This window comes from Sycon ciliatum, chromosome 5, assembly GCF_964019385.1.
Source record: "Sycon ciliatum chromosome 5, ocSycCili1.1, whole genome shotgun sequence".
NCBI classification, from domain to species: Eukaryota; Metazoa; Porifera; class Calcarea; order Leucosolenida; family Sycettidae; genus Sycon; species Sycon ciliatum.
The window spans coordinates 6,420,294-6,443,074 of NC_088647.1; the positions used below are offsets into that span (position 1 = coordinate 6,420,294).

General features: G+C 47.2%; 2 protein-coding genes across 2 annotated transcripts in view; both read left to right on the plus strand.

Annotated features, from left to right (window-relative positions):
- Positions 1–6,516: 6,516 nt before the first annotated feature.
- LOC135817365 (FACT complex subunit SSRP1-like) lies at positions 6,517–13,217 on the plus strand. The gene is made up of 5 exons (XM_065330537.1): positions 6,517–6,775; positions 8,442–8,666; positions 10,232–10,304; positions 11,199–11,307; positions 13,037–13,217. The coding sequence occupies exons 1-5, from the start codon at positions 6,618–6,620 to the stop codon at positions 13,102–13,104; spliced, it is 633 nt and encodes a 210-aa protein (XP_065186609.1). The 5' UTR covers positions 6,517–6,617; the 3' UTR covers positions 13,105–13,217.
- Positions 13,218–15,045: 1,828 nt separating this feature from the next.
- Positions 15,046–22,781, plus strand: part of LOC135817356 (FACT complex subunit SSRP1-like) — a 19,683-nt gene continuing 11,947 nt past the window's right edge. Inside the window, exons 1-5 of the mRNA XM_065330526.1 lie at positions 15,046–15,183; positions 16,484–16,578; positions 17,361–17,496; positions 17,796–17,899; positions 22,677–22,781. The exon at positions 22,677–22,781 is cut by the window's right edge and continues 24 nt beyond it. Coding sequence (XP_065186598.1) covers positions 16,559–16,578; positions 17,361–17,496; positions 17,796–17,899; positions 22,677–22,781 — 365 coding nt within the window. The 5' untranslated portion in view covers positions 15,046–15,183; positions 16,484–16,558. The remainder of the gene's footprint in view (positions 15,184–16,483; positions 16,579–17,360; positions 17,497–17,795; positions 17,900–22,676) is intronic.

Here is a 22,781-nt window from a genome sequence, read left to right on the forward strand (position 1 = left end):
AGTGAGTGGACAGAGTTTCTGGGGTTGGATCACCACGCCCTGGACATAACTTCGGACGAGCGAGAAGAGGTTTTGCGATATTTGTCAGCGAACTCTGAACGTGTTCTCCTGCTTCTAGATGGCGTGGATGAAGGCGGGAAGGATGCATTCCAGTACACATCAGCAGCCTGCCAATTCATGGACGAGACTAAGAAAAATCGGCTGGTGAATGCGTCCGTGGTTGTCACTAGCCGGCCCTGCAACAAGGCCACTGATCTGGTACGACAATGTGCAGCCTACTACCGGCTGACTGGCTTCACCGATGCACAATTACGGGACTTCTGCTGCCAACAGTTGGGTGGCGCGGAGAGTGCTGAAAAGTGCTTGGCTGAGTTAGCGCAGGCATCTCGCAAGCACCTGAAGCATGCCGTGCAGACTACACCACTGCTGGCCGCTCTCCTTTGCCAAGAGTTTGCCGTATCCGAGGCTGTACCGCCGTGTACGACATCATTCTACGTGCAGTTCATGTGTTCAGCTGTTGCAGAGCTGGAGAGGAAGCGGGGAAAACAGTTCAGCAAAGTGACACTCAGCCAGACTCCAACCAGTGGTCATACGTACAGTGGGGGATTCCAGGCCGGAGATCAATTATCAGTGCATGATGTCATTACCAACGGCCTGGAGCATCACGTTCCGCAAGAGCCTGCTGGTTCCCTATGTGATGGCGCAGAGTTGGTGCAAGCATTGTGCCATCTGTATTGTTTGTCCATGGAACGCTTACTTTTGGGCCGCGCCTGGTTTTCATCCTCAGATATGCCGGATGACTGTTTGACACTGTGTAAGCAACTAGGATTCCTCGTCCCTGTGGACAACCAGTCATCAGCCAGTGGCAGTGCTGGGCAACGTGTTGCCTTTCTTCACCTTACCATACAAGAGTTCTGTGCAGCACGTAGTTTCGCAACGCAGCAGTCCTTCTTCGTCTCGAATATTTCACAATACGTCTCGGAAATTGGCCTGGGTGAGGAAACGCAGCCATTCTGGCGTTTTGTTGCGGGTTCTATTCACACTAAGCTCCTGCCTGACTTGTTTAAAGTCATGCTGGCTGAATCAACACACAAGTCAGTGCTTCAGCAACGCCGCTTCATCTTGTTCTTGATGTCGTGTTTATTGGAGTGCAGTCTTTCATACAACAGCTCTCCCGTCTTGTCTTTCAGAGACGATCAGTGTAAAGATCTTGTCCGCTCCGCCGTGATACTACTGCAAACATCACATGGAGTTAACTTGTCAGGCATACATCTGAACGATAGTGACATATCAGCTTTGTGCAATGTGTTGAGACTGTCTGAGCGAGTACACCTTGTAGACATCAGTAACTGCAACCTCTCTAGAGATCAGATCACGGAGCTAGCGCCTTACCTGAGACAATGCGTTGATGTGAACCTTAGAGGAAACAACCTGAGCGGAGCGTCACTGGAAGTTTTCGCTGCAGCGCTATCCCATTCTCAACATATGCAGCGTGATTGCAGCATTGCAGAACTGGACATTACAGGTGCATGGTTAACGGAGCACGACGTGGGGTCCTTGTCTAAGCTGCTTCACTTGCTCCATCTCGGCACTATAAACGTATCGTTCAATGACTTGGGAAACGCTTCGCTGGAACTACTCCAAACAAAAATTACAACACCTTTCCTGAGCATGTCTAGCTTGTATGCACAGAATATTGGTTTGTTCACGGGATGTGGTACAGCCCTTTCTTCACTGATACTGTCCATGCCAAATTTGAGTATCCTGGCTCTGGCCTACAATGACTTCAAGGACGAGGATGCCACCTGTATACTGTCAGCCCTACAGCACAATCATAGTATACAGGTTATCCACCTTGAGTATAACCTACTCACCAATGGCATTGCTTCGCATATAGATAACTTCTTGAAGGCAAGGCGTGTTCACACCAACACCGCATCAGCAGACAAGGCACAGGCACGGCCGAACAAATTGCAGCAACCATGCTGCATGTTTCTTACTGGAAATGATGTGGATGCGTCTCTGCTGAAGGCACTGGAGAAGGCTGGTAACTGCGGCGATGATGAGATAATTATAGCCGATTGGTCTATCACATCTGGGCGTACTTGCCAGAGCGATGTGAAGGACATCGTTGCGCAATATGGAGGCAACCTCTCAGCCAAAGTATCAAACTTGACTATGGCGAGCCTTGGAACATTCATTGCCGGTGACAGCAGTATCAGGAAACTTGACCTGTCTTTCAGTGCTATTAAAGATGACGGTTTCCAGGCATTGGCAAGGCAGGGACTCCAGTTCAACTCGACTTTACACATGCTACAATTCGATTCGAATAGTATAAGCATTAGTGGAGCGGCGGCAATAGTGGCTTCATCTACACAAGGTAAATTGCAGTTCCTATCGTTGACTAAGAATCCTGTCTTCAAGGATGGAGTGACTGATGTGGACTCCTACATGACATTCATGTCAACGTTGCCGCTTTGCTGTGACCTCCGGTGTGTTGCCATGGGCGACACAGGAATGACGGATGCCATCGCAGAGGATCTACTCACAGCCCTGACTGGTCACGAGAATCTGCAAGTTTTGTTCCTGCAGCACAACAAGCTGGGTGACAACACAGTGAAAAAGCTAGTTCACATGAAGCGGACGACCAGCTCATTGAAGATGGTGTCGTTGCAAGAAAACCAGATAACAGGAGATGGCATCCAATGCATCTTGTCTTCACCCGATATGATGTCCATGGACCGCATTTGGGTGGGTGGTAATGTAAAAGATATGTCCGTTCCGCCACCGCTCACAAACCACAAAGAACTCCTGCCATATGATTTGTTTGAGGCACTTCTTTGGTGAGCATGCTACCAGCCCGCAGCAGTGAGGATCACCACTGCCCAAAGCACAGCCAGCTGAGAGTGGCAGATCGGAGGACAGTGATCACTTGAACCATGTAGCTTGAAACGTTACTGTTAGTTTTGCAGGATATACTTAATTAGAAAGGTTTGCTCCCCACACCGGAGCTCGCGCTATTCCGCCGACTTTACTTGACACTTGACTTAAAGTCGGCGGAATAGCGCGAGCTCCGGTGTGGGGAGCAAACCTTTCTGACAAATCATCGCCGAAGTCGCAACCACTACTTCATACTTAATTACTTATAGAAAAAGCAGTGTGGCCGATGTGCTGTACATCTAGTTTCGTAGCTGTTGCCGCTAGGTGACTTGTGTGGCCAGAATGGTATGGATACAGTGATACAGACTACAATGTATTTTGTATTTTGCAAAATTTAATGTATTTACATGTATTTGAGTTCATTGTCTCATCAGTAGGAATTGCAACTATCAAGACTAGAGAACAGTCATGTAGAATTATGTGCAGTAGTGCAGCCATACAGCACACCAAGTACCAACAAGAGTTCATAACCCCATGGACTCTTGCTACCAACATACTATATAGTTACTGAGGTATTTATCTTTAGTAATGGACTTTTCGAATGGCTGACTACCACACATTGTGACTTCTTTGCTACGCTGTACTTTTGGCGGCTGCTTATCCTTCCCATTGGCATGAATTGTAGTGTTGGAATATTTAGTATGTTCTTATGTCGGGTGTGTGGAAGGTGGACCACGGAACAGCTCTCCTGCCGGTTTCTGCATTCTAATCAGGGACTCGTGTAGGCCAGGACCACAAAACCTTGGTTGCACGCACGACGTTCATGTGTGCATGTAGACCATGGCTCCGTACAGCAATATGCACGGGCCATTTATAGGCATTTTTCTATCCACCAGCAGTTACATGCTACATGCAAAACATAAAACATACTGCTCTCGTGTACCAATATTAATTTTTATCGGCCAACAGGATCTAGGAAAGTGACACTTGCTCCAGGTAGTACTGCAGCGTTTGCACTAAGGCATGACTGTGATCCGTATTTGTCTCGGTCATTCTCTAATATCTCCTCCTCCCACTGTTGTGTGTGTGCATGCGTGTTTCTTTCCTAGGTGGCTATGGACCCTCCCATGAGACTGGGCCAGACACGCTACCCTTTTTCTGATTCTCATCCTCAACAAAGAAGAGTCGATGGAAGCAGAGGTGGCACTGTCAGAGTGAGTCTGCCGCTGTGCCTGTTCTTATCATGCGTGCAACGTGGCATTGCTTTTGTTGTGTACCGTCAATTGCTGTTAGTACCGCCATACTTCTGTTTCACACAGAGGTCATGTTTAATGACAACATTGTAGATACGTTGTATTTAGTGGCAAACCAGTGCACGTGGTGCCTCTCCATACAGCATACCAAAGAATTCCGCGGACAAGCCCATGGGCTTATCTGTTTCACAAGGACATTTCGGTGGGCTTATGCGTGAGCATGGGCTTATACGCGGGTGGGCTTATCCGCGGGATTCTACCGTACCAAAGAACTCCGCGGACAGGCCCATGGGCTTATCTGATTCAAAAGGGGCATCAGATGAGTGTCTATGTGGGCACGAGCTTGTACGCCAATCACGATGCACGGCAACAAGTACACAGAGCATATTCCTAGTACTACAGTCCATTCATAAAAAGATGGGCTCTGGCTCTGGCGAGCTCCCGTATTTGGCGGTTTTTCGTGATTTCATCGTACACAGTGCAGTGCTGCGAACTTTGAAATTTGAAAAAGGGTCCAAAAAGGGTGCCTGAACTGGGGTTCGAACCGCAGAATGCACTGTTGCCAGGCGGGGTCAAACGGCCTGGATTTTGATGGTTTTCCCAATTCTGTGCTTTTGGGGCAAAACCTGGCCGAAATCCTATTCTTGCTATGGCTTGCTTTTTGGACAAAAAAACTTCAGAAACATAATTGGAAGAGGATTCCATAGGGGATTGCCAAAAAAATTCTAAAAAAACTCAAAGTTTGACCCATTTATGGCCAAAAGCTAGAAGTTCATTTTTTTCTGAATGGACTGTAGTGGTGGTTTACTCTGCCCTGACTGACTGCACTGCCACTGCAACACTTCTACTAGTGTAATGTTAGTGCACTTGTGCAGTGATACATTGGCAGTGAACTATTAGGCACGTGTATTTTGTGTGATCATGGTGATAGTGGAGACCATTAGCAAACCGTCGGGCGCGACGATTGGGACAACCTGGGAATGAGGCCGGCACACGGGAAACTCGAATCGTTTCGTGAGCACGATTGGAGCAGCCCCAATGGGTGATCACGAAGCAATTACGATTCCGGCTGCATCACGCATCACCCGCACCACGTGCCTGAATGGTTCAACGCACGGCTTTGTGCCGTGCATGCTTTGACGATTGGAAATCGGAGCTGTGCAATCGTTCGACCGTAAGCGTGACGGTTTGCTAATGGTCTCTAGTATCGCGGCGGAGGTGGTGGCGGTGGCGGTGGCGGTGGCGGTGGTGGCGGTGGCGGTGGCGGTGGCGATGGAGGTGGCGGTGGCGGTGGTGGTGAAGGTGGTGGTGGAGGTGGTGGTGGAGGTGGTGGTGGCGGTGGTGGTGGCGGTGGTGGCGGAGGTGGTGGTGGTGGTGGTGGTGGTGGTGGTGTGTGTGTGTGTGTGTGTGTGTGTGTGTGTGTGTGTGTGTGTGTGTGTGTGTGTGATTCACTGGCCAGAAAAAGCCACTTCATAGCTGTGGTGTAGACCAGGCTGAATAGCGGCGGTCAATTCTTCAGCCTTGCAAGATGTTGAATGGAGCAATCCCAGCACAATCTGCTATGGCTTCTGCTGTAGCATCACTATCATCGCCCCCGGCGATGGGCGTCAAATGGTCCAAATGTTGTGTGTGTGTGTGTGTGTGTGTGTGTGTGTGTGTGTGTGTGTGTGTGTGTGCATGTTGGTGTGTGTGTATGTGTGTGTGCACGTGCTTATGTTATCGCGTCAATAGACACCCTTAGCAAAAAACGTTATGTTGTAACGGTATTATCGTAAGGGGGAAAATACCGTGATTTGGGTTCGACCTTTAGCAAGATGCACGCTATTTTTAGTACGCTGTTGCCACGAGAATAGCTTTGATTTCGCGCGGTACAACCATTTTTGTCACCATATACGCGATACAAGGTGAAATGCGTACGGACTATGCAATATTTGGCCAAAACACGTACCGTTGGTCACAACGATAAATCAGCCCCCATAACGTTTATACGCTGCAGCTTCAACGCTATTTGGGTGATCAAGGTACGAGTACTGTAAAAAATAGCGTTACCGTTGTTTGCTAAGGGTGTCTATTGTGTGCGTGTTACTGTATGTGTGTGTGTGCGTGTTTGGTCTATGTGTGTGTAGTAGCAGCATGGATGTCGTGCACATGTCGGCATGGGGCTTCTTCGCCCCACCTGTCCATGTGACTCGGCTGGAGAAATTTTGAAAGAGCTTGTTTTACGTCCTGGATACGGAGCAAGCAACAAGACTCAATATGACACTGTGTCTGTGTTTTTGTTTGTACATGAGTGTTTTCATGCGTTTTGTAGAGACTCGGGTATTGAGCCAATAATAAATGTAGAAAGGAAAAGGATGTTGAAGCTAGGTGTCAGGGCGTCGAATGTCTCAGTACTCTGTCAGTTTTGTGCCTAGTTGTTGCACTTTCTGACTGTATCAAGTATCTAGTTACAGTGGTGGAGAGTTACTCTTAAATCGTTTACGTATGTCCTTTTTTCTTTCTACGTTTTGTAGAGAAGAGCTGGAGAAGCAGTACCAGGGTAAGCTGACTCAGCAGATGAATGGGCCTATTAACGAGGTGCTGAGCCACGTCATGAAGGCAGTCGCTTCAAAGAAGATCGTCGTGCCTGGCAATTACCGGAGGTAATGATCATTGCACGCGTTGTCCTGTCTTTTGCGTGTGTTCTTTCCCCCGTTTGTCAGCCGGCTGTGGTGCAAATTGTACTCTAGTACTACCTGTAGTATCAAGAGTACATAAACCAGAGTGTGCAACTCGGGATACGACTCGGGATGGTTCCTGTGGGAGCGTAATTCGTGCAGTACGTCATTTCTGACGGCATGGTAAGCCACAGGTACTAGGTACGGTGAAAAGTTGCGTACCCAGTCGTGGTGGTGCAGGTCACTGAGTTTGTCCTGATTTCGGTTTTTTGATACGGATAGCCTGGTGACTTTACTTGTCGGTGGATGTACGCAGCGTACACAGTCACACAAAACACCGAAACTGGACGTCTAAAATCAAGCAAACTTGGCTGATTTCCGGGCTATGAAACATGAAATTTTGAGCTGTACGCAAGTCGCGGCTTGGCTGACCTCATCAGGGTGACGTAGTGCACGAACTGCGCTGTTTCAGATCTGATATGCACAGTTGCACACTTTGGTTCATGTACTCTTGGTAGTATGTGTGAGCCACAACATCTTGTTGCACACTCTGGTTTATGTACTCTTGGTAGTATGTGTGAGCCACAACATCTTAGCAGAGTATAATGAGACAGGGTTCTAGCCAGGTCAAAATAGTAGGGGGCAGGGGGGGGGGGGGGCAGGGGCAGGGGACATGGGACACAGTTACCCCGTATCCCATTTTTCCACTTTCCAATACAAGTAGTATTGTCCTGCCACGCTAAATGCAACGTATGGGGCGAATCCCCGACTTCGCCCGAGACAAATGTGCCCTTATGAACCATCTAGGAGTGACTTTCGACTGCATTTTCTTTGAATTGCATGGAAACACGAAAATCGGAAAATGAGTAGGGGGGGGGGGGGGGGCAGGGAGGCGCTGCGCCCCCCCCCCCCCCCCCCACACACCCTTTGGCTAAAACCCTGTAAGGAGTTGTACTGGTGCTTGAGATCTGCACACGTACTGGACGTACCACGCACTAAGTACATCATGTTGGATGTTTCCACCCGTTGAGTTGCAGACTATGTGTTGTCATGATAATTGATGTGCTGTCTCGGAGAGTACATGCTTGAATGGTAAAAATCGAACTGCTCTTTTAGATTTGTCGGTTTGCATGTGCACGTGTGTTTGATTGTGGGCGGGTGTTTTGTTTTTGGGCGTGTGTTTGTTTTTGGGCGTGTGTTTGTTTTTGGGCGTGTGTTTATTTGGTTTACCGTAAAGTCGCGGATAAAAGCCAGGTTTGCATCCAAGCACATCGCGGATGGAAGCCTGAAAATCAAACGGGTCAAATGCATATAAGCCTGTCGCGCGTAGAAGCCTGGCTTCTATGCAAGCGCGGATCGGGTAGGTCAAGAGTGCATGCGCTATGTACAGTGCATAGTAAAACTGCCGCCATACCCGTAGTCAGTGGTAGATCTACGCGTGTCGCGCGTAGAAGCCTGGCTTCTATGCAAGCCCGGATCGGCCGGTGTGCATACAAGCCTGGCAAAAATATCAGTGGTGCATATAAGCATGGTTTGCATACAAGCCTGGTTTGCATTAAAGCCTGATGCAGAAAACGGCTTATGTGCTTATAAGCCCGGCTTTTATCCGCGACTTTACGGTATGTGTTTGTGCGTGTTTGAACGTGTGCAGTCAGCGCGGCGGGCAGTGCAGCAGCTGCAGCTACAAGGCCAACCATGGCATGCTGTTCCCGCTGGAGAAGGGCTTCACCTTTGTGCACAATCCCGCGCTGCACGTGCGCTTCGATGAGGTGGTCGCCGTCAATTTCTCGCGCGGCGGCACTGGAACTTATCGGTCGTTTGACTTTGAGTTAGAAGTCAAGAATAACATTGTCCACATCTTTCAGAGTATGGACAAGTAAGCTGATGTATGTTACTGATGCTTTTTTCAATTTCTTGTACATACATACAAACATCAGAAAGTTACTTGCTCCCAACACTAGTTGGAGCTCGCACTTTTCCCGCCGACTTTACTTCACTCGACTGACTCTTGACTGCCGTCCAGAGCACACGAGAACTCATGGAGTAGTAGTAGTAGAATTGACATATCCGCGGCAAGCCGCTTATGTACAACGGCATGGGAGAGGATAACAAAAAATAAAAATATATTGTTGGGGAAATCCACGCTATTATCGAATATTCAACAATGACGGGTGTGGGGTTATACCAAATTCCCATAATGTGGAAGTACATTATTATTGTTGAAAGCACTACAGTCCATTCAGAAAAAGATGGACTTCTAGCTTTTGGCGATAAATGGGTCAAACGTTGAGTTTTTTAGAATTTTTTTCTGCAATCCCCTATGAAATCCTCTTCCAATTATGTTTCTGAAGTCTATTTCTCCAAAAAGCAAGCCATAGCAAGAATAGGATTTCGGCCAGGTTTTGCCCCAAGAGCACTGAATTGGGAAAACCTATCAAAATCCAGGCCGTTTGACCCTGCCTGCAACAGTGCATTGTACGGTTCGAACCCCAGTTCAGGTACCCTTCTCGCTCCACATACACCGACATAACGACATGGACCCAGACAACAGAGACAGGAGCACACAGAGTGAGGGTAGTAGGCCGCAGCCAGATGTGACTGGAATCCTCTTCCAATTATGTTTCTGAAGTCTATTTCTCCAAAAAGCAAGCCATAGCAAGAATAGGATTTCGGCCAGGTTTTGCCCCAAGAGCACTGAATTGGGAAAACCCATCAAAATCCAGGCCGTTTGACCCTGCCTGCAACAGTGCATTGTACGGTTCGAACCCCAGTTCAGGTACCCTTTTTGGACCCGTTTTCAAATTTCAAAGTTCACAGCACTGCACTGTGTACGATAAAATCTTGAAAAATCGCCTAATACGGGAGCTCGCCAGAGCCAGGGCCCATCTTTTTGTGAATGGACTGTAGGTGATCTGCACTCTACAATGTGACCTGTGCGATTATATCGTTAAATGATTGCCTGTTCCGAGCCACCAAACGCAGTGTCTCATAGAGGAACTCGCGAAATACCATTCACAGAAGAAGTCAGCCATATGACGTCAATTTGCTGATTTGGTGCGAAGTTCAAGGCAGGTGAGTACGTCACCATGGTATTCGCGTGGCTGGGTACAAATTTTACAATTCTATAGCAACTCTTGAACCTTTTATACAACCTTGTTGCAAAAAAGGTCAAATCGCACATCGCATATCACGTCGCGGACGTTGATCCACACTCAATTTCTGCGATGGCCCAGTTGAGCTGCGAGATGGATGCGATTTGGGGATTTCGCGGCCGTCGCATTGCGTATGGCATTGCAAAATTGCTTCTGTGAATCCAGAATTAGTCGTTTGTTTCCCGCTGTAACTTTGTATCGTATTCCACTGCTGTCTTCAACACATGTCTGTCGGAGTGTTCTCATGTTTGTGCGCTTCATTGATTTCTGTTCATCTGCCTGTGTCCAGAGATGAGTACAGTCGCTTGTATGACTTCTGCTCGGCCAAGAAGCTCAGGATCCGCAATAAGGGCGGCAAGTCGGTACGTCCTGCGCTCTCTAGTTTTGTGGTGCACTGTTTTGTTTGAATTCTTTATTCTCACGATGTAGTTGTTGTTGTTGTTGTTGTTGTTGTTGTTGTTGTTGTTGTTGTTGTTGTTGTTGTTGTTGTTGTTGTTGTTGTTGTTGTTGTTGTTGTTGTTGTTGTTGTTGTTGTTGTTGTTGTTGTTGTTGTTGTTGTTGTTGTTGTTGTTGTTGTTGTTGTTGTTGTTGTTGTTGTTGTTGTTGTTGTTGTTGTTGTTGTTGTTGTTGTTGTTGTTGTTGTTGTTGTTGTTGTTGTTGTTGTTGTTGTTGTTGTTGTTGTTGTTGTTGTTGTTGTTGTTGTTGTTGTTGTTGTTGTTGTTGTTGTTGTTGTTGTTGTTGTTGTTGTTGTTGTTGTTGTTGTTGTTGTTGTTGTTGTTGTTGTTGTTGTTGTTGTTGTTGTTGTTGTTGTTGTTGTTGTTGTTGTTGTTGTTGTTGTTGTTGTTGTTGTTGTTGTTGTTGTTGTTGTTCTTGTTGTTGTTGTTGTTGTTGTTCTTGTTCTTGTTCTTGTTCTTGTTCTTGTTCTTGTTCTTGTCCTTTTCCTTTTCCTTTTCCTTGTCCTTGTCCTTGTGCTTGTGCTTGTGCTTGTGCTTGTGCTTGGTTGTTGTAGTTTTTTTTGAATTCTTTATTCTCACGATGGCACCATCGCCAATAAGAGAATAGTTGTTGTTGTTGTTGTTGTTGTTGTTGTTGTTGTTGTTGTTGTCGTCGTCGTCGTCGTCGTCGTTGTTGTTGGTGGTGTGTGTGTTGACGTTAGCGCAGTGCGGCAGAGCCATACTTTGCTCACAGTCACTGGCTCGCTGGTCGTTGAACTCTACTAACATATTGCGGTCTTTCCGTCCTCCATGCATTGACAGGGCAGTGCAACGTATCGCGACGACTTTGACGACGACGACAGTGACCAAGATGCGTATTTGGGGAAGGTGAAGGCGGAGGGTGCTTCCCGCATGGACGATGCAGACTCTGGTATGGTAGCAGCTGAGAAGCAAGCTGCTTGGCTACTGAATTTGTGTAGAAGTCTTGCTAAATCAGCATCAGTTTAATGCGTTTCATAAGCCTCTGTACCTTAAAATTTTTTCGGAAATATGGCGGAAAAAGTAGCGAGGTAAAATGCCACAAATTGCGGGGGATATTGCGGATTTTGTCAAACATTGCATGATTATTGTGGTAAAATTGCGGAAATTGCGGCCGATTTTGGTACTTGTACTGTTACTGTCTGTAGTGCGGTGCGATATACGAGTCGTACACCAAAAATCATGCATGACAAAACAGAACGTGTGCTGCGCTGACTGTGTTCAACTGCCTGACAGGAGTTTGCAAGACAGCTTTCCTCCATCCTCGGACAACACTCGACCCGAGCCTTATTTTGTGACTTGTCAGCCGTTGATTTGCCCAGAAACTTCCCATTCTGGTGTCGATCTCACAAGTAAACTACTGACGAGCTTCAAGAACTAAACAACATCGAAAGACCCGAATATCGCGGTTGCTTTTCGAAATATCGTGGTGCTTTTCAAGTATCAACGGACAGTTTTCTACAATAACGTGGATGGTTTTCAAATATCGCGGATATCGCGGACTTTTGTTCAAATCGCGGAAAACAACGCGGCCGCGGAATCGCAAGTTCCTGGGGGGGGGGGGGACAGATAATGTAATTAGTAATTACGTTAGTAAAAAAATGTAGTCGATCTACGGAAAGTCTTCCGTAGACTGCATGCAGATCCGTGTTTGGCCAGAAGGAGTTTTCAAATCACATACCTACCCTTGGCAACACCAAACGCGACAGTGTACGACCCAGGGAGAGAGAGTCATCAATTTGTACCCCAACGGCCCAAGCCGCTTATGGAGCCCTACTTACCTACTCTACCTAGACAACTTTCCGTCAGTGGAGTGCAAACTCGCGAATTCATGGGTTTTCCTGCCCACTCGCGGAACCGCTCTATTTTTGTAGTTTTGTTATTTTTCTTTGCTTTCTATTCCTTTGTCATTTTGTTGTGAGTCTGCACGCTTCAACTCAAACTCGCAAGATTGATCATTTATCCCTTGCACTTTTAGGACATGTGCCCAGTCCTGAAGTTACTGCTAATTGGTTTTGTTTTATTGTTTTGCATTCACTTGCAGTAGATTCATGTGGGTGTTGTGATCGCTGTTTGAAAGCGTTAGAATCGGTGTATATTCACGCTCAGCAGCTGAACCTTGCAGGCAGAAGCAGAACATTACACCGCTGTGCTTGGTTTTAGTCACACCTTGCTTTTTTATTTATTTTTATTCAAGTCACACCTTGCTACTCTTCGTAGCGTGTGAATCTATAGTACACTGCTTGTTTTCCCTTGGTCACGTGCTACGCTTCACACCATTTCGCCGCCTCCCGCCTTGCTGCTGTAGTAGCTATATCTTCTGCTACCGTGAACTGCTTCATTCTCTTTGCAGTATGTTCATTTCATAAATTTCATAGTTTTTTTCCAAGTCTATAAATGGAAGAATAAAAATCCTACGAAAGGGATCCGTTTGTCAGGACCTTTTGCAGGAACCCCCCCCCCCTCCCCCCCAATATAAAGTACACATGGATGAGAGTTTCATGGGTATAGTATCAGATTAAATATTTCTGGAAAACCGGTCTAAGGTGACCAAGGCCCCCTGGAATTTGAGTCGGCCTGTTAACGTCATTGTACCCCGTCTTTCCGTGTTTCCTATCTAGAACCACGGCCGTCTTCGCATGCAGCCAGAGAAGATCACATTCAAGGCCAGCTGAAGTGGCAAGATTGAACAGTTCAGCCCAGATAGGCTTGAGTCAGTCAACTGGACGCGTGCGCCGAAGGGCTGGGAGATGTCACTAGTCGCCAAGTCGGGCTCCTGCACTCCGCTATACAGGGCTTCAAAGAGACCGTACGTGGCGCGCTGTCCCGTGTGTGTGCGTGTGTGTGTGTGCGCGCGCGCGCACATGTGTGTGTGTGCGTGTGTGTGTGTGTATGTGTGTGTGTGTGTATGTATGTGTGTGTGTGTGTGTGTGTGTGTGTGTGTGTGTGTGTGCGTGCACGCGCGCACATGTGCATGTGCGTGCGTGTGTGCATTTGCATGCACACACGGCCAGCAGTTAACTTCTCCGCTTTGTGGCATGACAGTTATGCCAACACACTCTCATGTGTAAATTTTCGTACATTGATTGTGCCACGCAGGCAAATACAGTGATGCCAAATCATTTTCGCCCAAAATCGGACACCCTTCACCGTCAAGGCTGGCCAGTGGCCACATGGTGCGAATTTTTCTCCTCGGCAATTTTTTACAGAGAATTAAAAAAAACCGCCTAAATCACCATGAAAATTCGCTTCGTTGCCATGGTAACCCCGGAGTTGTCATGAATTTTGTAATGATGAGTGTGGTTCGCACACTGACTCTGTACAGACTGTCAGTGTACTTGCCATCCAGCCTGATCCAGGCATGTTACTTTGCACTTCCACAGCCAAGTGCTAGCCTTTTTAGAAGCAAATGCACAGTGATTTGTGCCTTCAGTTGCGCTGAAAAGTGAAAGTACAGGACTTCTGCATATGAAAGTAATGATCTCCGACATTTTGGCTGTTTTTCAGACGTTTCCCTTTTCAGACCGGTTTTCGGAAGAGCCTTCGAAAATCGGACACTGTCCGAAAAATCGGACGGTTTGGCAGCACTGCAAATAGAAACACAGGAGTAGCGCATAAAGTCCGATCTTGCCAATAATATAGCAACTCCGGGGAATAAGTAACCCTAGCATTATAAGCACTGGCCTGTGCAATGAATGCAATTCTGGTTTATTCATGAGATCGGATTTCACTTGATTCCACCGTATGATAGACTATAGTAGACCGTGTCGGTGTCGGGGATTTGGGCTTTGGTCTTGTTTGCACACACTACGGGTTTCTGTTTCTTATTCTTGTTTTCTGGAGACTGACGTGATATGGGTGCGTGTTTGTGTGTGTGCGTGTGTGTGTGTGTGTGTTTCTGTGTGGGTGTGTCTGTGTTTGCATCTGTGCCCGTGTGTCTTCTGTGCATGCGGTGTTCTTTGTTTTTGTTTTTTTCATTCTGTATTTCTTTCCCAGGAAAGCCAGCGGTTACAAGGCAAGATTAGCAAATGGTACAAGCTGCCGTGGAGCATAGTGGAGCGGTCTGTTCGCGGCCTTAGCTATGGGAAAACCGACTTTTGCGGTACGGCATCGTGCCAGCGTGGCTTGATCATGCTTTTTGTCCGTGTTGCTATGTGTGTTTGCACTCTGCAGTCTCTTCACAGAATCTCGATATTTGATTGTTTCCTGCACTACAGCGTAGTGTATGGCGCTAAAATTGCTGATATTTGAACAATGCATATGATCACAGAACGTAGAGCCATTGAGGGATGAGTAATCCCATCTTCTCTTACTCAGCATGGATGCGTTCCATTGCTTGTCCAGCTTGGCAGCTCGGTTGTTCCGTAGGGTTGTGCGTGTACTGCGTTGTGGGAGGCATGGGCAATGCCACAGGGTCACATACCAGACTATAGTGCGCCATCATAGTACTACTGTATGTTAGGTGATGATAGGTGTGTAGGTCAGTTTTTCCATAGTGACGTGCATGATGTCATTGCCTGTTTGCTTGGGGCCCTGCTTGCATGTACCTGCAGGCTCATCGTTGAAGTTTGTCATCGACGACAAGCCATCGTTTGAGTTGCCACTGGAGAGTGTGTGCCAGACGTCCATCACCAAGAACGAGGTACACTTGGAGTTCCATCCGAACGACGAAGCGGACGTTCAGCTCTCTGAAATGAGATTCTACGTGCCACCGTCCCTCGCGTCCGCTGTCGGTGATGGCATCGCCGACGACAAAGACGCAGCCTAGGTACAATACCATTGCACGCTAAGTTGGGGGTATATCATGTGACTACAAGACAGTTTACATGACCTGAGTGTTGCCAGGCAACAGCCAATGGGGAGAAAGGGGGGGGGGGGTGCCAGGTCAGCAATGTGGTGTGCAAAACGCTAGGACTTCTGGGCTCACATTATCGAGGCATTCAGATAGCCTGGATTGGAGTTTTTTTGTGCGCGTGTCCATTCGATCCTGGGGTGCCACGCCATCCAGAGGAGAGTTTGAAAGGCCCAGGATGTGAGGGTCTTGACTCAGTGGTGAGGTGACGTCCATGCTTTCTCTGCTGCTAAGGTGTGCATTGTTACCCACCCACCCAGACTGTAGAACTGGTACAGGTGGAATCCTGATAATTCGAATATGGCTTAATTCGAACATACCGCTTAATTAGAAGTTTTTCCAGGACCGATTTCTATCAATACGATTCCCACATAAAAAATTCTGATAATTCGAACCTCGAACTGGACATGTACGGTTACTTAGAAGTCCCACAGATTCCACTCACATAGAAAATGTGTGGGATTTGTGCTGATAATTCGAAGTTAGCAAAGTGTAATTCGAAGTTCACTGTACACTGTACTGGTCAGCTCAGTTTGCATGAGCAGGCTGTGCCAGTCAGTTCAGCGTCCGTAAAATTTGTGTCTAAGGTCCATAGCGCAACTCTGCGTGACTATGGGAGCATTTTGACATACATATTGAGTTGTGGGTTCATGTTTGGATAATTAGAAGTTTTTTCCTGGCATTTTGAGGTTCGAATTATCAGGAATTCACCTGTACTGTATTCTTAATTCGCTAACTACAGTGGCGAGTACCGCAGTGCACACTGACATGGTGCATCGAGTTGCGGATTCTTTAAACTAGTGAAACCTTGCTCAGATGGCAGGGAGGTTCTGCGTTTTGAATTTCGGAATATTTTTCGGCAGTTCTGGCTTCGAGAGTCGGCGGAGCAGTAGAACTTTCGGGAAAATAATTGAACGGAAAGAAGCAGTCGAGTCGGAAAATATTCGGAAATTCTAAATGCAGAACCTCTGTACTGTGTTGGTTGTGCGTGCGGACCCCATGCATGCGGTGTATAATCGTGTTTTCCCGCCGTCAGCCCAAAGACGGCTACTACCTGCTTGTTCATATGTTTAACTAGCCGTCTTCCCCCTTGCATTGTCGGTTGTATTGTTTTCGAAGTAGCCCTGGTAATAGCTATCATGCTGACACTATTTCCCTCTACAGTAGTGCAATTCCTGCTTCGTTTGCCATATCCGTTGCTTATTTTGTGGCTCAGGAATTCCACACCAAAATCACGTCGCATGCCGACATTCTTCGTGTGTCTGGCGATGCGCTCATTACGTTTGACGAAATGTCATGCTTGGTGCCTCGGTAAGCCACTGCTGGCCGTTTTCAGTGCGGTGTGTGTGTGTGTGTGTGTGTGTGTGTGTGTGTGCATGCGCGCGCGCGTGTGTGTATATGCGTGTGTATGCGTGTATGCACATTTGTTGTTTTTCTTCGGGTTTTGGCGGTATCTACATTCATGTATTATGTTTGTTTATAATTGTATTTGTTGACACTAGATGTACTAGTAGTTACCGGTTTCTCTGATAAAGCCCGGTCTATAGTAGTGACCCGGCAAGGGTTTTTGAGAAGTAGTAAGAGTACAATCTCTAGTAGTATCGTGGGTCACATTTGCCGGACTATTCAGCAGTACATTAACTGAATGTAAAATAGGAGTACTTGAGTACATTGTGTCATGCACGTTATTGATCTACATGTATTTCCTTTCTGGTGGCTATGTTATTGTGAAACATTAGTCTTGACAATATCTCTTTGAGTTTACTTCAAGGTAGGTTTTAGAAAATTCTTCATATGGTCAGTTCCTCTCTCTCTCTCTCTCTTTGTACGTTTAGATACGGAAGTTGGCTGATAGTGGAGCATTGAAAGATAAAAGCATAGTCCCTAATTCTAGCGCAGGTGGTCCTTGAACTAATAAGTAGCCCGGGCTTTCATTAGAGAAAGTATGGTATGCAAAGTTTGGGTTATTGGCAGCCCTTGTGAATCTGTTGTCGTGTGCAATCTACAAAGTCCTTCTCTTTATTTAGTTGCTCAGTTGTTGTTGTGCTTTGCATTGCCTTTTCCCACGTTTCCCTCTGCCATTGCCGATATAGTGGACGCTACACAGTGAAAGTATACCCAGGGTTTCTCTTCCTGCATGGCAAGTCGTACGACTTCACCGTTCCCTTTCAGTCCATCGTGCGACTCTTCCTCTTGCCTCACAACGACATGCGACAAATGTACTTTGTGGTGAGTTTCTGCAGATGCCTGCCTGCCTGCTGTTTAAGCATCTTGTCTTGTGTGAGGATCATGTATTCTAGTAATATAGGGTTGAGTAATTATCGGAGCAGCAAAGGAGGGAAAGGCTGTTGTGTCTTCAAATTCACACTGTATCATGGGCGATCGACCAACAGGAAAGTGACACTTGCTCCAGGTAGTACTGCAGCGTTTGCACTAAGGCATGACTGTGATTCGTATTTGTCTCGGTCGTTCTCTAATATCTCCTCCTCCCACTGTTGTGTGTGTGTGCATGCGTGTTTCTTGCCTAGGTGGCTATGGACCCTCCCATGAGGCAGGGCCAGACGCGCTACCCTTTTCTGATTCTCATCCTCAACAAGGAAGAGTCGATGGAAGCAGAGGTGGCATTGTCAGAGTGAGTCTGCCGCTGTGCCTGTTCTTATCATGCGTGCAATGTGGCATTGCTTTTGTTGTGTACCGTCAATTGCTGTTAGTACCGCCATACTTCTGTTTCACACAGAGGTCATGTTTAATGACAACATTGTAGATACGTTGTATTTAGTGGCAAACCAGTGCACGTGGTGCCTCTCCATACAGCAACCAAAGAATTCCGCAGACAGGCCCATGGGCTTATCTGATTCAAAAGGGGCATCAGATGAGTGTAGATGTGGCCATGAGCTTATACGCCAATCACGATGCACGGCAACAAGATGCACGGCAACAAGCACACAGAGCATACTATAGTAAACCCTGGTGTAAGCGTCCTCTGGGTTTAGCGCACTGTGAGACCTGGTTCTAAAGACCACCTGGCTTTAACGACCGCTTTTGCTTGCGCCGTGGGGTGGTCACTTAAACCAGGTTTTACTGTAGTACTAGTATTGGTTTACTCTACCCTGACTGCACTGCCACTGCAGCACGTAAGTCAGTGCACTTGTGCAGTGATACATTGGCAGTGCACTATTGTAGGCATGTGTATTCCGTGTGATAGTATCGTGGTGGTGGTGGTGGTGGTGGTGGTGGTGGTGGTGGTGGTGGTGGTGGTGGTGGTGGTGTGTGAATCCCTATTTTTCATTCTTGTCTTTTTCGACACACACACCACACCACATACTCCGACATACACACATTTGCCTTGCAAGCTGTTGAATGGTGTAATCCCAGCACAAGTTATGTCTAACATAGCGGTTCGTTATCATCGCTTCCGCGATGGGCATGTGTGTGTGTGTGTGTGTGTGTGTGTGTGTGTTTTGTCTATTGCTGTGTACACATGGATGGCATGCACATGTCGGCATGGGGGCTTCTTCGCCCCACCTGTCCATGTGACTCAGCTGGAGACGTTTTGACAGAGCTTGTTTTACGTCCTGGATACGGAGCAAGCAACAAGACTCAATATGACACTGTGTCTGTGTTTGTGTTTGTACATGCGTGTTTTCATGCGTTTTGTAGAGACTCGGTTATTGAGCCAATAATAAATGTAGAAAGGAAAAGGATGTTGAAGCTAGGTGTCAGGCTGTCGAATGTCTCACTACTCTGTCAGTTTTGTCCCTAGTTGTTGCACTTTCTGACTGTATATAGTATCTAGTCCGCGATATTCATGTTAAAACAAAATGGCGTCACGATTTATTGAAAGTGGTATAGTTGGTGGAACGAGTGTTCAAACCCATTTGAACTTCATACTGTTCGTCTTCTTTTTGACATGCTCTCTTTCCATCGTCCTTAGCTTTTGTTTGTTGAGAGCTGTTTTGGCTTTCTCCTATACCTCTGGGGGATGCCAAGTGATGGTTTTGAGAGGCTGGTGATGGCTGTGAGCGAGAGTTTGCCGATCGGCGTCGTCCTCGCTATAGCGATGAAAATACTAGTTACTGCGCACCTGGCAGATATCACAACACGTCGGAGCGTCCAGGAGCAAAGGAATCTTGGGTTTTCACTGGAATCTAGTTCCTCCAGCATCGTGTAGCCCACCGTCGGTGAATGGCGGTCCAGAAAGTTCGAACCTGGTCTTCTGCAGCATCTCGCAGTCCTGCGAGGCACACTGAATACGCCTGTCATGTATTCTACAAATAAAAATCACGAAGTTGTGGACTTTACAGTGATGAGTCTATCCTGTATGCTGCAAAAGACGCAGGAAATGTGACTGGTGTCTGTACACTCAGTGACTGGACGCCAACACCCCAGTCTTCTCCTGCAGGATCTGTTTGACATTGACATTATGCAGTAGGTCGGCATTGACCTGGTTTGGCAGCTATCGTAATAGTATCTGCCTGGTTGGATGTAGCAGGTTGGTGTTTGCTCGTCGTCCAGTCCGGAATTTTCTTGTAACTCACGGTGGAGTGCGCGCAGGGTTTGTGATCATCCCTGTTCACTTCAATATTATCAAACACAACGTTCCCTTTGTCACTCGTCTTATCCTGAGTACTGAATTTGCTGACAATATTGCACCATACTTGTCACAACCTACCGCCACTGCTGGCGGTGGCGACTGGTTCGTCAATGGCGGTGACCAGGCTGACTGACTAGCATCGAGACAGCGGCCTCGTTGTCAACCCCGCGGCAGCCTAAAGGTTGATTTTATCGATCCAGCCTCAGCGCCATGTTGACGATGCCCTAGTGACTGTGTGTCATGGATTGTCTTGCCATCAGCGGTCATTGCCGTCCACCTTGATGCAGCCCTCAACAACTGGCTCAGCCCATGGGAGTCTCAAGTGGACAAAATTGTTGCCAAAGTAGCTCAGAAGATTGGTGCATCGTGGTGTAGGTGAGCACATAACTAGGACTTCCCAGCGCCTATTTGTCCAGGCTGCGATACTATGTGATATGCTGTACTGCATATTCTTTTCAGCACTGCAAGGCCGGCAGCTGGACCGACTGCAGGGGCCGCGCACATGCAGGCCGCCTGTTGCCAGTGCAGCATTCTGGAACGTTCCTTCTGAGATCCGTGGAATAATAACTTTCTTTGCTTCAAAGCAAGTTGCTTACCTTTCTGTTGTGCTCCCAGTGTCCTTACAACAATAACCTACAGCAATGTTTTATTTTCCTTTCCATTCCCCAACCAATGAATACTACGATGTCGATTCTATTTCTTCATACTTTGGTGTGTGCCCGCGCACGCACGTGTGTGTGTATACCTCACTCGCCACTCGAAGTTCTGTTCCCCATCACTGGAACACAGCCTGTTCTTTCAGGACCTGCCATCATCTGCGGATGGGCATTCAATGATTGTATTGTGTGTGTGTGTTTAATACAGAATCAGATCCGCTATCATTGTTATTAGAGAAAATCTGTGGGTTCACATCCAGTGCATTTTTAGATTTGCGTGCTTTTCTCGCCACGGGCGCATACATGGGACATTGTGTGTGTGTGCGTCTGTGTGTATGGGGATATTGTCTGTATCGGCTTTTGGTACTAATGTTCAGGTCTGTGCTTGCATGTGTGAACATGAAATTGTTCGGTTCTGTGCATGCTATTGCTATGTTGTATATTATTGTATGTATGTGTGCATTTCCACGAACAGTGTAGACGAGCGTGGAGAGTGCATTCATCCCTCATCAACCACTTCCCCTTGGGCTTACGAGAGTTTTTTCTGCGTACCTCTCTGATACTGTATTGATGCCGGTACCTGTACCTCGATGTGTTCCTCTATCTGCAGTCGCCTTTAACCTTCGGTCAAGTTAACGTTTATTGTGCTCTATTTATCGTGCGAATCAAAATAAACAATAATAACACAAGTCGTGCTAGAGTGACGACATGTGCGTGTAGTAGGGTTGATGCGATGGGACGTTATAATTAGGTGGAACAGAACACACATTGGGCAGATTGATTGGGCATCATTGATTGTGCTCAGTCTAAACAGTGAACATAATAATTATCTCCAGTGACAGACTGTAGCGGCTAGCCTCCAATAGGTAGCTGGCACTAGTCGCTACTGCTTGTTTGACAGGTGCCGCCAGAACCCCTGTTGTGTCATGCTATAGATGCACATGCCCTGTTCTGGGGCATACTGAGGTACTTTGATTTTGTTGACTGCATGTAGACAGCATCCAATAGTAGTACTCGTAGACCTTGGCTCTTTGTAGGTCAACCACCATGGCATGGATCGATCGGTGACTATGCACTTGGAGGTTGGAATAGCCCGCGCTGAACAGATCTTGCCATGGCCCAGGGAGTGAACTCGCTTACTCGACTATCCCGGTTTTAGTTAACCAGCATGAGTGGTGCAATTTGTCCATACCATGTTGCGAGCTCACAGTTGTTTGGGCAGGTTTTGAGCTGCACCACGAAACAAAGCGAAATAACGGCGTGACTGTAGAGCAAGGAAGCGGCGAGACGGCACTTCCAGGACGAGACAGGCAGTAGGGATGTGTTCACAGCACGAGCAACCTCTCAGACCCTGCCGGTACTCCACAGTTACAAGAAAATGTCGGACTGGACGACGCGCCAATGCAAACCTGCTACATCCACCCAGGCAGATAGCTGCCAAACCAGGCCAATGTCGACCCACTGCATACCGGTATGTCAATGTCAAACAGATCCTGCAGGAGAAGACTGGGATGATATTGGCGTCCAGTGTACGGACACCAGTCACATTTCCTGCGTCTTTTGCAGCATACAGGATAGACTCATCACTGTAAAGTCCACTACTTCGTGATTTTTATTTGTAGAATACATGACAGGCGTATTCAGTGTGCCTCGCAGGACTGCGAGATGCTGCAGAAGACCAGTTTCGACCTTTCTGGACCGCCATTCACCGACGGTGGCCTACACGATGCTGGAGGAACTAGATTCCAGTGAAAACCCAAGATTCTTTTGCTCCTGGACGCTCCGACGTGTTGTGATATCTGCCAGGTGCGCAGTAACTAGTATTTTCATCGCTATAGCGAGGACGACGCCGATCGGCAAACTCTCGCTCACAGCCATCACCAGCCTCTCAAAACCATCACTTGGCATCCCCCAGAGGTATAGGAGAAAGCCAAAACAGCTCTCAACAAACAAAAGCTAAGGACGATGGAAAGAGAGCATGTCAAAAAGAAGACGAGCAGTATGAAGTTCAAATGGGTTTGAACACTCGTTCCACCAACTATACCACTTTCAATAAATCGTGACGCCATTTTGTTTTAACACGCATACGGTTCGTTACAGTGGTGGAGAGTTACTCTTAAATCGTTTCCGTATGTCCTTTTTTTTTCTACGTTTTGTAGAGAAGAGCTGGAGAAGCAGTACCAGGGTAAGCTGACTCAGCAGATGAATGGGCCTATTTACGAGGTGCTGAGCCGCGTCATGAAGGCGGTCGCTTCAAAGAAGAT